We start from the raw sequence: 14,091 nt of genomic DNA on the forward strand, positions 1-14,091 counted from the left end.
AAAGGACAGTTCTTGCAGCTTTCTTATTTTTTGAGTCATAAATTGTTTAAATGTACTGCTTGGCTTCCATCTCAAATACAATGAAAGGTTTGGAAATTGAATGGCTCAATTTGGATTTATGTATATGAAATTTTGCTAGAATAATGGTCAAGTTAATTATGAATACCTCACTTTTCTTATTATTACTATTATTATTGAAGCCAAACAGTACATTTAGCCGGTAAAGACAAAAGACAGAGTCAACATTATCAACAACAATTCACCGAGATAACCTCTCTTTAATAAACGTCGTGGGTTTTCGATTTAGCATTGCTTTGCCTGCAGGTAGCAGATTCCTCCGCTAGGTGGCAGACCTGCGTCTCCTAATTCCTTCAGAAAATCTGCGCATTACAAGCAGTGTTGCCAAGTCTGCTTATTATAAGCGAATTTGGGCTTGTTTTTCTGTAAAGTTGCTTGTAAATATTGGTAGTCGCGGTTGCGGGTTGCGTTTTTTGGGGGATTGCCTTGTTTCTAAAATGTAGTTGCTTATTTTGGGCCTGTTTCCTAATGTAGTTGAAACCAGTGGTTCTCAAACATTTTCATGTCAAGGACCCCCAAATTAATATGTAGGCTACCGGTATTTGTCTGCGGACCCCCATCTGAAAGCATTTTATGCCAGGGACCCCCCATACAAGATTTGCGTTGTTAAAATGTTTCAAAAATATTCCACATTTTTTCCACAACATTTCTAAAATAGCCAATGCATTATGTTTAAAGGGCGACGGGCTCGCTTCTTTGGCTCTATGCACAGCAGCCATATTATCACTTCCTTCCCAAGTTCCCAGATGTTGCCAATGATACTAATTTAGTGTAGCACAGTGGTTTCCACGACCCCCATAACTCTGAGAGTGTACAAATGGAACCAAATGGACCCTTACGGGTCCATTTGGTTCCATTTGTACACTCTCAGAGTTACACACCTGTATAAGGGGCCATTTGGAAGCCCATGAGGGTCCCTGGACCCCAACTGTAGACCCACTGGTGTAACAGAGTGTTTCCAGTGAGCCAACATGCACAACATCAGCACCCTGACTCTGTTTGACCAAGAATGGAACAGAGCCTTCATTAGTATCATTGGCAACACCTGTGAATGTCTTCACAATATGGCTGCTGTGCATTGAGTCTATTTTCATAGACCCCGTTGCTTGTTTCTCTCTAAAAACCTGGCGACACTGTCTGCATTAAAGTGAATCTGCAGCAGCAGAGCATGATTGAACACAAACAACTGTGGCTATGTTAGCGTTAGCCATGTAACGCTAATGTTAGCAGCCTTTGGCGTGATATATATTTTATTCGGCGACATAATTCGACATGGGGAAGCGAGACAACAGAGTGGTACGTAGTAATGAATAAGATATTCCCTTTTAAAACTATGAAAAGGCATAAAGCCCAGCAACAGAATGATAGCTAGCTGTGTTAGCTCTTTAGCCAGTGAGCTAAGTTAGCATTAAGCTAGCAGTGGTGGTAAAAGTACTCGCGTTTTTTAAACTTGAGTACAAGTATAAATACTGCAATGTAGAAATACCGTTACAAGTAAAAGTACCGGTATTAACAATTTACTTGAGTTAAAGTACAAAAGTATTGGTATCAAAATGTACCAAAAGTAGAAAGTACTCATTATGCACAATGTGCCATTTCATAAGTTTCCAAATCTATAAAATCATTTTAAAAATCATTTTAAAATAGCAGATCGTAGATCGGCTATTTTGAAATAGCCAAAGTATATATTATAGGTTACATTAACTAGTTAATGTATGTTTTACAAAGTAACTAGTAAGTAAAGTATTCAATTAATTGTAGTAGAGTAAAAAGTATAATATTTGCCTCTTGAGATCTAGTGGAGTTAGTAGAAGTAAAAGGGATTGTCCAGTAAAGTAAAAGTACCTCACTTCCATTTTATTAAAGTGTCAAATCACAGCAAGTCGTCTCAAGACACTTGACATGTAGAGCATAGACCCGACATCAAAATTGTAACGGTACTTGAGTAAATGTACTCGGTTACTTTCCACCACTGTTAGCATTAGCTAGGTAACCCGAGCAGTGCTAGGCCTTTGTTTTGTAGCACTTTCGGACACTTTTAGACATGCGTTGAATCACTCGTTGAATCGTTCATTTATGTTATGTTAAAAATAATATATCCTACATGAATGTGTCGGGAATCGGGATAGTTTAGTTGTCGTAACAATGTGTATCTTTGTCTTTAAGTGTCTTATAGGCAACTCTAGACTTACTGCATCTTAAAATATGGCGTGAGCTCTTTAACTAGCGATGCTATATATAGAGCAAAGTTAGCTTTTTTTTTATTTGTAAACAGAAACCCGAGTTTCACTGTTGGTCAGTCATCTTATTCAGTAAAAGGGACACACTTGTAGAATGCCCTACCAACTGAAATAAAGAAACAAACTGAATAACTGATCTCAACATATTTAGTGAAAAGGTTAAATACTGGTTGAAATCAAACCAAAAAAAGGCACGTTTTAAAACGTTAACATCACTGCTTTCATGACTGTACATTGGGAATGTTAATGCTTGTGTACTTGTTTATACTAGAGCTTCATGCATATGTCTTTTGTAATTTATAATTTTTTACTAGGTAGATATTATGTGTAGAAAGGCCTAACAAGGTACTGGGGTCGCAAATTGGCCTCAAGCTATAAACCCCATATACAATGCCACGGTTTCATGTTTTTATAACTTGATACATTTCGGGATACATGTTCGGTTTTGAAATATGGAAACTAGTCTTGGCATGGGAGATAAAGGCCTTTTTTATCTGGTTGTTCAGGATCCACAGTATTTGTGCAAGCAGCAGCAGCAACCTGGAATCTTCACTCTTCACATTAGGCCCCGACCTAGCGTGAACTGAATCTCATACATCACTTTACTTTTAACAGAAGCCCACGATATAGTAATGCCTTAATGCTTTAATATCATTCCTGTGTGTGTGTTTCAGTCTTATGTCAACCCAATAGCTGCTGCAAGGGCCAGAGGACCTCCAGCAAACCAAGGACCATCTATTCAGGATTACCTCAGTAGACCTCGGCCAACATGGTAAGTACAGGTCAAATCGTTTCACTGTTGGGGAGCATTAATAGTATTATGATTCAAGTGACCTTGAAGGAAGTTATGCCTAACATAAGCTTCACAACCATCGAATTTACACTTTTAACCACAATTTCAAAAAGTATCTCAACACACGGCACACTGACAGCACCCCAGCACAGGAACCTGAAAAAACAAGTTAGAGCATCACCTGATGGTCCTATTCAATGCGCATGTTGTGGGAAAGGCTGTCTGGAAGTCAAATGCACATTTAACCGCTACAACTGTGCAGATGGAAAAAAGTTATTATGTATTTAAAGGACAACTTAGTTTTTTTACAACAAGGGTTATTTTATTAGTTTGTAATGATAATAATTAAAAGATGAGTTCTAATCATCTATTGCTTTCTATCATTTGAGTGATTTTTAACTGTGGGGATGTGCGTAGAAAGTTTCACGGAAATCGGAGGCTACGTTCATGACTATTTACCAATGGACAGAATGCCCCTGCCCCCCAGTTTAAAATCACTATCATTATCATTACAAACTAATAAAATAACCCTTCAACAAAGTTGTCCTAATAACAAATACCCTTGTTTTTTTTATGGTAGCCTTTTTTTTAAATCTCAGTTTTACTTAAAGCTGCAATAAGTGATCTTTATTGCAATTGCAATAAGTGTTGACTAGCTAGCTCTATATCCTGATTATTTGCTATAGTGTCCATTCACTAACTGGGGTCACCCTGTCTCTCCAGCTCTTTAGTAAACAGAAAATCAATTTTCAGGTCAGTGTACCAATTTCATCCACTCAGGAGATGGAACTTATACTCGAAAAACAAACGCACAATTGGAACTCGGAACACTAAAACCCAAGCTGATAATTGGGTACTCTCTCCTGATTGGATGAAATTGACAACCCACATGAAAATGTATTTTCTGTTTTATTACAGAGTTGAATAAACATGCCGGGCACCATCAAGTACTAATCAGTACACTCTTGTTGTGAGAGACTGACAGTAGTGACAGTGACTCTACGTGTTGCATTACTTTGACTTCAGTGTGCTGAGGTGTAATGAATGTACCCAGATGGATAACACTGTAGCATTATTTCATAAACTGGTTTGCCTTGGGGGGGGGGGGGGGGGGGAAACCCACTGAAATGCTTAGTTATGTAGCTTTGCAGCCAGCTAGTTGTGCAATGTTAACAGTTTAACAACCTAATAAGAAGTAACTCGGAAACTGTTGGTCCGATTTGAATTGGCAATCGTGCTGTTCCGATCACTGATTGTGATCATACTGAAGTGTGAAAATGTCATGAACAATCAAACATGTATCGGGTAATACAGAAGGTGACGTTTGTTCCCACGGTTCCACACAATGCAATGCCTCTTGGTTAACCGGTTGATCTGAGCTTCATAGTTTCACTTCAAGTTGGAATGCTGACCATTAGTGAACCGTTTCTTAAGCCACTTGTGAGAACGGTTATAGTTGATAATTCAAGAGTGCAAGAGTGTACAATTGGAAAAGAATAAGATAGAAAGTGCATCGTCTACGTTCTGTGTGTTTACTCAGCAACATGAATGTTAACAGTATCCCTCTACTCAAAAGAAAATTGCTACCGCTAAACCATGTGATGCTGACGACGTTCCCCACTCTCTATAATGCAGCTGTATTGACTGCGACAATAAAAACCTTGATTGGATCCCTGGATCTCCTTGTAGTACCTAGGATGGAATGATGGACTTGTTTTCCTGTGTTATCTATAACCAAGTTTTTTGTTTTTGTAAAATGAACTTGTTGCAGTGCAATGAAAGGCATTGTATAAAACAAAAGGTAATGGAAATGGTGAACATTTGAGTCGGCAGTAGAAATGGAATATAAACTAATCTTTCATACATTAAAAAGAGAAAACATTTCTGCAGTGTTTTATAGCTGAATGTTTCCCTTCTCTCTCCAGGGAGGAGGTCAAAGAGCAGCTGGAGAAGAAGAAGAAAGGCTCCAGAGCCCTGGCTGACTTTGAGGACAAGATGAACGAGGTACATCTCCCTCACCTGAACAGCAGACATTTTGCCCTAAAACAGTAGAAGCAAAAATTCCCACCCCTTGGTAGATAGACCTTTACCAACCCATTCAAAACGGGAAAGCATCTGTAGCATTTTCTTTGACAATTTTTTTTTAATCGTGAAATTTTGTTGCAAATCTTTGAATATATATATTTTTTTTTTAAGCGAACATTTGTAATTCAAATCTTTGCTTCTGGGGATTCCACAAATGTCTTCTAAATCCTGTATATATCCATGTGTGTGTGTGTGTGTGTATGTATGTGTGTATATATGTATATATATATATATATATATATATACACTTTTCTTTTGAAAAACATATGTTGTCATTATATCAGTGGTTCTCAAAATGTCAAGGACCACCCAAAATTATTTGTATTTGGCCGTGGACCCCCATCTCAATATATTTTGTTCCAGGGACCCCCCAGAAGCAAAGATTTGAGTTACAAAATTCAAAGATTTACAAGAGTACAAATTTTCAAAAATAGCAGATCTACAAGCTGAGTGCTGCACTATGAGCTTGTATATCTGCTATTTTTGAATAGCCAAAAAAATGACACTGATGCGTTCCCGGTCTAAAAGGGTTATCCAGAGGGAAATTCAGTTCTCATAGCAGCACCACAGTAAGGATGTAACAAAGATATAGGTAAGGCTTTAGAACAAGTACATAAGATGTAACAACTAGTAACATAAAGGGCAATAATATAAAAGACAAGATCACTTAACATCTGACCTGCCCTTTTGTGCCTGGGCTGGTCAGGTGTGCATAGTAATGGTTAAAGAATAAACCAGAAGGTTTAAATGGAGCCGAAGATAACGTGCATTCTATCACCAGTATAAATGGCATATAAATATAAATAGATTTGCCTCTGATATACCTGCTTTCCATCATACCAGGTACTTAATTACATTCAGCTGGTATCACTGGTCTTACTAGTCCATCTACTGTAGAATGATGTCCAAATTATACATATATATATATATATATATATATATATATATATATATATATATATATATATATATATATATATGGCTGTGCTTCTATACCAGTGGTTCTCAAACCTTTTCATGTCAAGGACCCCCAAATTGACCCCATCTGAAAAGATTTTGTGCACTGCCAGGGACTGCCATAAGAGCACTTGAGAGAGAAGAGACTTGTACATTGCATCTGGAGGAAGCTGTACTGTTGTAGTCTATCTTATAGTTTTAATTAGACTTAATTAACTTGGTATGAATGCCTCTTAAAAGCATAGATAATTGGGAAAATGTCCAGGTACAATATAGACACACATTTCAACTTGAAATACTCACTGTAGTTGACCAGCATACAAGCATGGTTGAATAAACAAAAAAGAAACGATGTTTGCCAGAAATTGCTGCATGGCAGTAAGAGCTGCTTGTCAGCTAACATAGGGGGAAAATACCTTCTGCCTTTTTGTTGTCCATAGTTTGGGGAGGAAAAATGTAGTTTTAACTGATTTTAATACTAGAAAAAAATCACATCTAGAGCTTCACCACCGATCCGACCAATATCTCTAAGTCAGGGGCTTTATCAGAGTACCTGTTGTACCCGTCTGTGTCCCTTTAGTGCCCATATATGGAGATCTCTGTATCTGTCTGTCTACCTGTCCCTTTTATGTCCATATATGGAGATCTCTGTATCTGTCAGTCCATGTCCCTTTTATGCCCATATATTGAAATCCCTGATATATTGGCCTGCCCATATATGGGCATATCAGTTGGATCAGCCGTTCTGGACAACTGGAGATCCATATATGCCAATATATGGACATATCGGTTGGGTTTGTTGATTGTCATGTCAGAATGACGTGGCCCTGCCTATATATGGGCGTATTGGGTTTGTTTATGGTTATGCGTGAGTGAGAGTGATGTGGCAGCGGTCCGCCCGCCATCCCATTGGCCAATTTTAATATAGGATGGATGTCTTTAATATATATCAATGAATGTCTCACTATTATAAAGTGACGATCAATGTTTGATATTTTAGATCCCTAGTTTTAATCCCTATTTTGATTATTACATTTGCCAGTGAAATTGTTTATAATTATCCAGTTGTAAAACATACTTGTACTGTTTCCTCAGAGATGGAAGAAAGAACTGGCTAAAAACAGAGAGAAGATGTTAGCCGGGGCTGACAAGGCCATTGAAAAGGAGAAAAAGGCAAAGGAGAAAGAGACAAAGGCCAAGGAAAAAGAGACAAAGATTGCCGAAAAAGAGAAGGAGAAAGAGGAGAAGAAGGAGAAGAAAGAGGTAGGTCTCCTCTCTGCTGTGAAATATTTTGGATTGAATTTGTGAAGATGTCCTTGCTTTTCTGACTTTGTTTTGTTTGTGTCTTAGAAGAAGAAGAAAGAGAAGAAGAAGAAATCAAGCAGGGTGAGGAAAGCTCTCCCGTATTCTGATGTCTGAATGCCCTACATTATACAGCTTTAAGTAGGTCAGTGAATGACGATCAAGTCTAACAAGCTCTGCTTTGGTTATGTTTTGGTCAAGCATTCTTCATCTTCCTCTTCATCGAGTTCTGATTCCTCCAGCAGTTCTTCCTCGGAGTCCGAGGACGAGGTGAGTTGAGTCAGTGGGTCCTTTCTTACGGGTTGACATTGAGTTAATATTGTAGTGATGATACTGTATGCAGATAATGCTTGAATTGCTGAAGCATTAAACTTGGATTTTATTTTATTTTTCAAAAAATTATTCTTTAACACATTCCATGCCAGAGTTTAATCTCATAATGTACTCACCAGTGCCAGCGTTTTATTGTTGTTTTTTTGTTTTTATCATGTCGCCACAGACCTCGCTAAATAAGTTAAAAGTGCGCGTTCATTTGGTTCTAAACACACAGCGGATCCGTGAGAAACGTCCAGCGAAAACAGTTTCCAAATGCGAGCCGCCATCTTGAAGCTACAGCCGATACACGCTAAACAGTGATCAGCGAGGAGAAAAACAACAACCAGAGAAAATCGAGTTTTAAACAGGATCCCAGACAGGAAGCGGATACGATCGAAAAAACCGGAACCCGAATAATTCCGTTTCCGACCGAAAACCGGAAACGGAAATGGATCAAAAAAAATCGGAAAGTGCACCTTGGGCGATTAACATGGGAATCGGCGGTTCGCGTAGATCTACGCGACTGGCACGCTGCGGCTTTAAATAGGTTCGCGTAGATCTACGCGATTGGCATTCAATGTGTTAATAATGATGGAAAAAGATTATTATAAATGAAAAAAGGAAAAACAGTGAGGCAGATGGGAGTCTCTATTTATTTTTAAGCTTACCCGTCACAGAATACACATGAATTAATTGCGTTTATTTATTTTTAACAGGATGAAAAGAGAAGTGTGAAGAAGAAGCGGAAAAGGAAGAAGTCTTCAGCCAGGAGGGCGTCTGACGACTCAGCAGCTGAATCCGACCCAGAAAGCAAGGTTGGCTCAGGCATAATGTCCAATGTCCATTCAAACTGCATGTCCCTCTAGATCTTTTCTTGGTCAAAATCTGTATTTTTTTTTCATTTTTCTAGTATTTACTACAAGCAATTTTCAATTTGCATGATGAAGTATATTACTCTGCTCAATGTCACATCTTAGAATTGAATTACTAAAGGATATAAGGCCAGCATTATTTTCTCATGGTCAAAAAATACATTTTATTGGATGGAAAAAGCATCACCATTGTTACATAAAGGTCCAACCACCAAATGGATTGAAAAAAGACACTTCTGGTGTATTTTCACAGATTAAACAAATCATTGGATCAAATTGGGATATCCTCAGAAGGGATCCTTCTTTAAATAAGGCTTTTCACCATCTTTCTAACTTTAGTTTGATAAGGGCTCCCTCTTTAAAGAACAAACCTAGAGTTATCTACTAGTTAAGAGTTAATCTATAATGTAGATCAGTGGTACTCAACCTTTTCACCCCCCCCCCCCCCCCCACACACAAAAATAAAAACATATTTTGAAGACAAGCACTTGGAATTGTTGGAATAGGAGTTGAGGCATTACATTTAGTTTGAAACTGTTCCACAGATAAATATTGTGAAAATAGCCAATCTACATACTCGGCGTTGTGAGCATGTAGATCTGTTATTTTCACTATTTTTGCGTCTTTCTCAGATAATAATTCACATTCCCTTAGATTGGAGGGAATAGAACAAGTTGGCGTCCTTGGCGTTTTAATTGTTTTTCAATTGTGTTTAGCCCTACTGTCTCATTAGAGGCTTTTTATTGTAATCCCTTGCTTGTTGGAGTGTGCTTGAAGATTTGCTGTTGGATGGCAGTGGGACCCCTTTCATCTATGATTATGTTTTGACTTAGTGAGCACCTTTACCACTGGACTGGAGTCTTGCCCTTTTGAACTCTAAGAGTACTTTGTTCTCTGCTACATAAAGGGGAACATTATAATGATAAGTTCATTGTAATAAAGAATTACAGGTACCAAAGCAAACACACTGTTCTCATGCTTTTAAGTGTTTTGACAACCGTAGAGTTATATGATTTCTTATGAGTTACTTGATATGAGTTCAGAAAGTCCATTCTGGGCTTGCCTTTTTTAATACTGAATTGTGCCCAGCTGAAATGCGTTTTTATTATTATTTTATTTTTTAACCTGTGATGGTCTGCGGCCAAATGCATACATATCAATTTGGGGGTCCATGTCATTCTAAATACTGTTGTCTTTTTTCTGGATTTTCTTTTTCCAAGAAGAAGAAGAAAAGACCCAGGGAGGAAGGAGACAAAGAAAAGGTACTTCTTCATTTTTATCATCCATTTAATGTTTTTGTTCCTCTTAGATAACTGATAACCGACAATAGTACTTCAGTTTAAAAGTGTTTACGCCCCCCAGACTGCTTTATGATTGCTGCCTTATACACGTACACAGGGAAGATTGCAGGGAAGTAGGAAACGTTGAAAAAAAACGCATGGGTCTTCAACATGGGGTCCGGGACGCTTGAAAGTGTGGTCTGTCAAATATGACTCGTAGCCAGAATTAATCGAAGAAACTGTTAAAACAAATTCCAGAGCTGACCTGCTGCTTCATTCAGCGTAATTCATACCTGTGATGAACATGGCCATTGTAATTTTTTTCTGGAAAACAACTGCAAAGCATTGGAAAAAGCTGTATTTAATGTCTGAAAATACACATTAACCCATTTACACCTGAGGCCCATTATAAAATCCTAAATGATTTTACACGGTTACATGTCATTATTCCGACATGTCATTGTTCCGACATTACTAACCCTATCCCTAACCGCACGCGGAAGCCACGTAGTCGGAGTAATGGGATGTCGGACTTATGAGCAGTCACCATTTAACACTATGTAGTGGGGGTCCCTGCTTCATCTCTCTCTCTCAGCCAAGGGGTCCTTGCCCTGAAAACATTAAAACCCTTGGGTTAATATCATTAACAAGGGTTTAATATCAAAATCATTCCACACACTTTTGTAGTTCTGAAGCTCATCAATGAATTCAAAGTCTGTTCTGATGCTCATCAATTCATTCTAAGTCTGTCAATCTCATGTTTGCCACAGGATGAAAAAAGCCGGCGAAGGAGAAGGAAGGCAGAGCGAAGCCATAAAGACTCATCCTCAGAGTCCTCAGCTGATTCTGAAGAGGAGGAAGGAGTAAGTATATAGATGCATACATGGACGGCAAGAGATCAGCTTTTATTGATCCCTGGAGGGATTTTCAGGTGTCGGCATCAACAGCAGTAAGCGTGAAACACAGGACAGTCTGTACTGTCCTGTGTGAGTAAAAATCAAGAACTGAACCAAACCAAAGATAAATAAAATAAAAAAGCAGGGTTTTTCTTCTTTTTTTTAAATATCCCACTTTGCCTCTTTTTCATTCACCTGCTTTTTGGACGAGGGACATTTGGTGAGATGGTGATAAAAGCTGAACTGATGTTTTGTTAGACAAAGCTAAAACAAGTTACTGTTTGAACTTAAAATGTACTTCATATCGACAGATACTCATGCATACAACCTTTTGCAAATTTGAAAACTGTCATGTATCACTAGACTTTGGGATATTGTATTGCTTGCATACAGTAGCAAAATTGACCATTACCAGTATTCTACGGACAGTAGACCGTATTCTGCACGCTAATGTGGAATTTGTGGATACATTTGAAAATGCCCTTACATTTTCAAATGGTTTTGAACGTTTTCTGTCCACATGGCAACACAACGCACAAGGACACTTGGGTAGCGGGTTGGTTTGTGTAGTTACCTTGTCATGGTATTACTAGATCAATTGGCGCGATGTTTTGCTGTGGTTGAATAGAAATTGATAATCTAAAAATAGCCCCCTCATTGACTTGCATTGTACGGGGAAACCGCTCTCAAAGTCACTCTTGCTACATAAATGAACGCAAACAATTGGATTATCATTTTCCAATTAATGAATAAACTGTGCAACGGAGCAAGATATCTTGCATCATGACAAGGTAACTACGCAACCCAACCCGCTACCAAAGTGTCCTTTTGAACACTTTGTGCCAGGTATGTTTACACGGAAGTACTGTCTAGTTGAGTTGTAGTAGCTATATGCCATTTCCACCAAATGGGTTTCCTTGTATGATTGGCAACGCTATTAACCTTGCTGAGATTTATTGCAGAATAGCTATGTATGCAAGAATACTGCTTGTATATTAGACGGTTTCATTTTAAGCAAAACCTAATGCATATCAGTTAATATTAAGCAGGCTAACTTCATGTTGTGAACTCTTTCTTCCCTAGATGCAGTCTAAAAACAAACAATATATGCAGAGATCTTGTGCAAGATAATGTCCAAAAATACTGTGTGTGCTCTGTTGGCGAGCAGTTGTTTTACTAGTCAAAGACGGTTAACCTGGCAGCTGGGTCATTGTTCAGAGCTTCATGGGGGAAAAAAACTGTTCCTCTGTAGTGGCTTTGTGGCAGTCGTTAACTATTTTGTGGTTTCTCATTTCTACTTTTTCACCAGGTTGAAGCCAAGAAGAAAAAGAGAAGTAGTGAAGAGAAGGACAGAATTACAGTAAGTATCTTACGTCAATGACAGTTATTAGACGCAATGCATCAGTTTGGTTTGGTTCTGGGCTGAAGAGAAAAAGACACCAATATCAGAAGAGCGATGAATACCATCTCAGTAAGATATAGCTGAACGTGTATTGTACTGAATTTAAAAAAGAAAGAAAGAAGCACTAAATACTTGGAAGTAATCCTTATTATTCCGTAGCTTAATGGGTAGAAAGGCTGTCTGGAATCAGAGGATCACCAATTCACCTCCCGGACCACCCAATATACGTGTTGAGTGTCCCTGAGCAATACACTTTACAATACCCTTATGGAATTTCCCCCATGGAATTAATAAAGGTCTGCCTCTAAGTGCAACTCCCTGCACACATCTTGCATAGCTTTTACAAGCCTGTTGCATTGAACTTGCCCCCAGAGAGTCAAACAACGCACCGAAGGAGTCCCGTAGGAGTGGCATCCTATGCCCCGCACCCACCCCTCTTTTTTTCTGTAAATAGTGTATATATATATATGTTGTTGTTATTGGTGGTGTTACTGATCTGTAATGTATTGTATGTCTGATGAGAAATAGTACACTGGAAACAAGCACACTGCCTGTTAATGATGTTAACGTTTGCACCTTCTTTCCACCACAGGACAAATCGAAAAAGAAGCGGAAAAAGAAGCACAAGAAGCATGGGAGGAAGAAGAAGAAGAAGGCGGCAGCATCTCAGGCTGGCTCCGATTACGAATAAAGCCTAATTTATACTCTGTGGCACGACCGCGTCACTCGACAAAAATAATGGATTTTCAACTAAGAATTTAGATTTTCACTTGAATAGAAGTTATTTCCGTCGAGCGGACACTTCAGCCGATGAAGTATGGATTAGCCCTAACAACTGCAGCTTTACACCTCTCATCTTTATGACAGTTCACTAGTTAGGTTTGGCTTTGATTGGTTTGTATGTTTTTTTTTGTTTTTTTTACCTTCTCCACATCCAACTTTGGTGACATCAGTTGAGTAAAGAGGCCAACAGATTTCTAAACCTGCGTTCCTCTTGGACACAAAGGTGTTGGTGGGGAAAGTAAAGACTAGGAAGCTTTGGGAGTAAGAGGCCGTCGGCCCTTTAAGTGGCAAATCTACATTATTTTTTATTTGTTTTGGTAGTTGGATTGTATTTTTAAGGTCGGTTACAGGGACAGATTCAATTTTCAAATCTGCCCTTGTTTGACCTGCCATTTGTGGATCTTATCTACAGTACTTGGCGTGTAATAATTCACTTGTTAAATCCTCATTTACCAGAGAGGGAAATGCTGTTGGTTTGCAGAGCGGATTCAACCAATTATCAAGAGCCTATTGTACTCCCTGCAGATAATGACTTCTATTGTTTAATGAGTCCTGTTCAGCAGCACTCATTTTCCACCTTTGTATGCTGGCCCTCTCAGAGTTGAGGGATAATTTATAGTCTACTACTTCATTGCACAACCCTTTTGACAAGTGTCGTTCAGCTAAAATTATGCATTTCCAACTGAAAAATGTGTCATCTTAGTCAAGAGTTGTGCAATAAAGTGTGAATTCGCCTCTACTGTCTGCTTTATACCCAGACCTCTCCGATCTCTAATGCTGAAGTCAGTGGGACAGTGAGGCCGTTATGCTAGTGCCTGTGTCATGCATGTACACCTGATGACCTTTCTCTTTGTCTTGCCAGCCTCATATTGAAGTTGGGCTTGTCATAAAAATGTTTATTACATGGTCAAAATTCGTACCGGGAATATAGTTCCCTTTCCATTAGATGTGATGAGTTTGACAGCAATGTAAATGTATACAGTAAACGATGGCTATTCATTAAAGTGTTATTGTTTTAGACTTGACAACTTTATTTAGTTGGCACACATCCTTTTTGAATCACTGCCTTGGATTAATTAATATCTTAA

General features: G+C 38.6%; 1 protein-coding gene across 3 annotated transcripts; it reads left to right on the forward strand.

Annotated features, from left to right (window-relative positions):
* The first annotated feature begins 1,232 nt into the window (after nt 1–1,232).
* On the forward strand, nt 1,233–14,021 carry fam133b (family with sequence similarity 133 member B). 3 transcript variants are annotated; one of them, XM_080443002.1, is made up of 11 exons: nt 1,233–1,374; nt 2,993–3,090; nt 5,037–5,115; nt 7,249–7,416; nt 7,504–7,539; nt 7,657–7,725; nt 8,487–8,585; nt 9,863–9,904; nt 10,693–10,785; nt 12,128–12,178; nt 12,813–14,021. In XM_080443002.1, exons 1-11 carry the CDS (start codon nt 1,351–1,353, stop codon nt 12,909–12,911), a joined length of 858 nt encoding a protein of 285 aa, XP_080299128.1. In that variant the 5' UTR covers nt 1,233–1,350; the 3' UTR covers nt 12,912–14,021. The 3 variants fall into 3 exon arrangements, with proteins under 3 accessions (XP_080299128.1, XP_080299129.1, XP_080299130.1); XM_080443003.1 differs by having other exon boundaries at nt 9,866–9,904; XM_080443004.1 differs by having other exon boundaries at nt 7,507–7,539.
* The last annotated feature ends 70 nt before the right edge of the window (nt 14,022–14,091 follow it).

Source organism: Gymnoscopelus braueri (genome assembly GCF_963280865.1).
Source record: "Gymnoscopelus braueri genome assembly, chromosome: 11".
NCBI lineage: Eukaryota > Metazoa > Chordata > Actinopteri > Myctophiformes > Myctophidae > Gymnoscopelus > Gymnoscopelus braueri.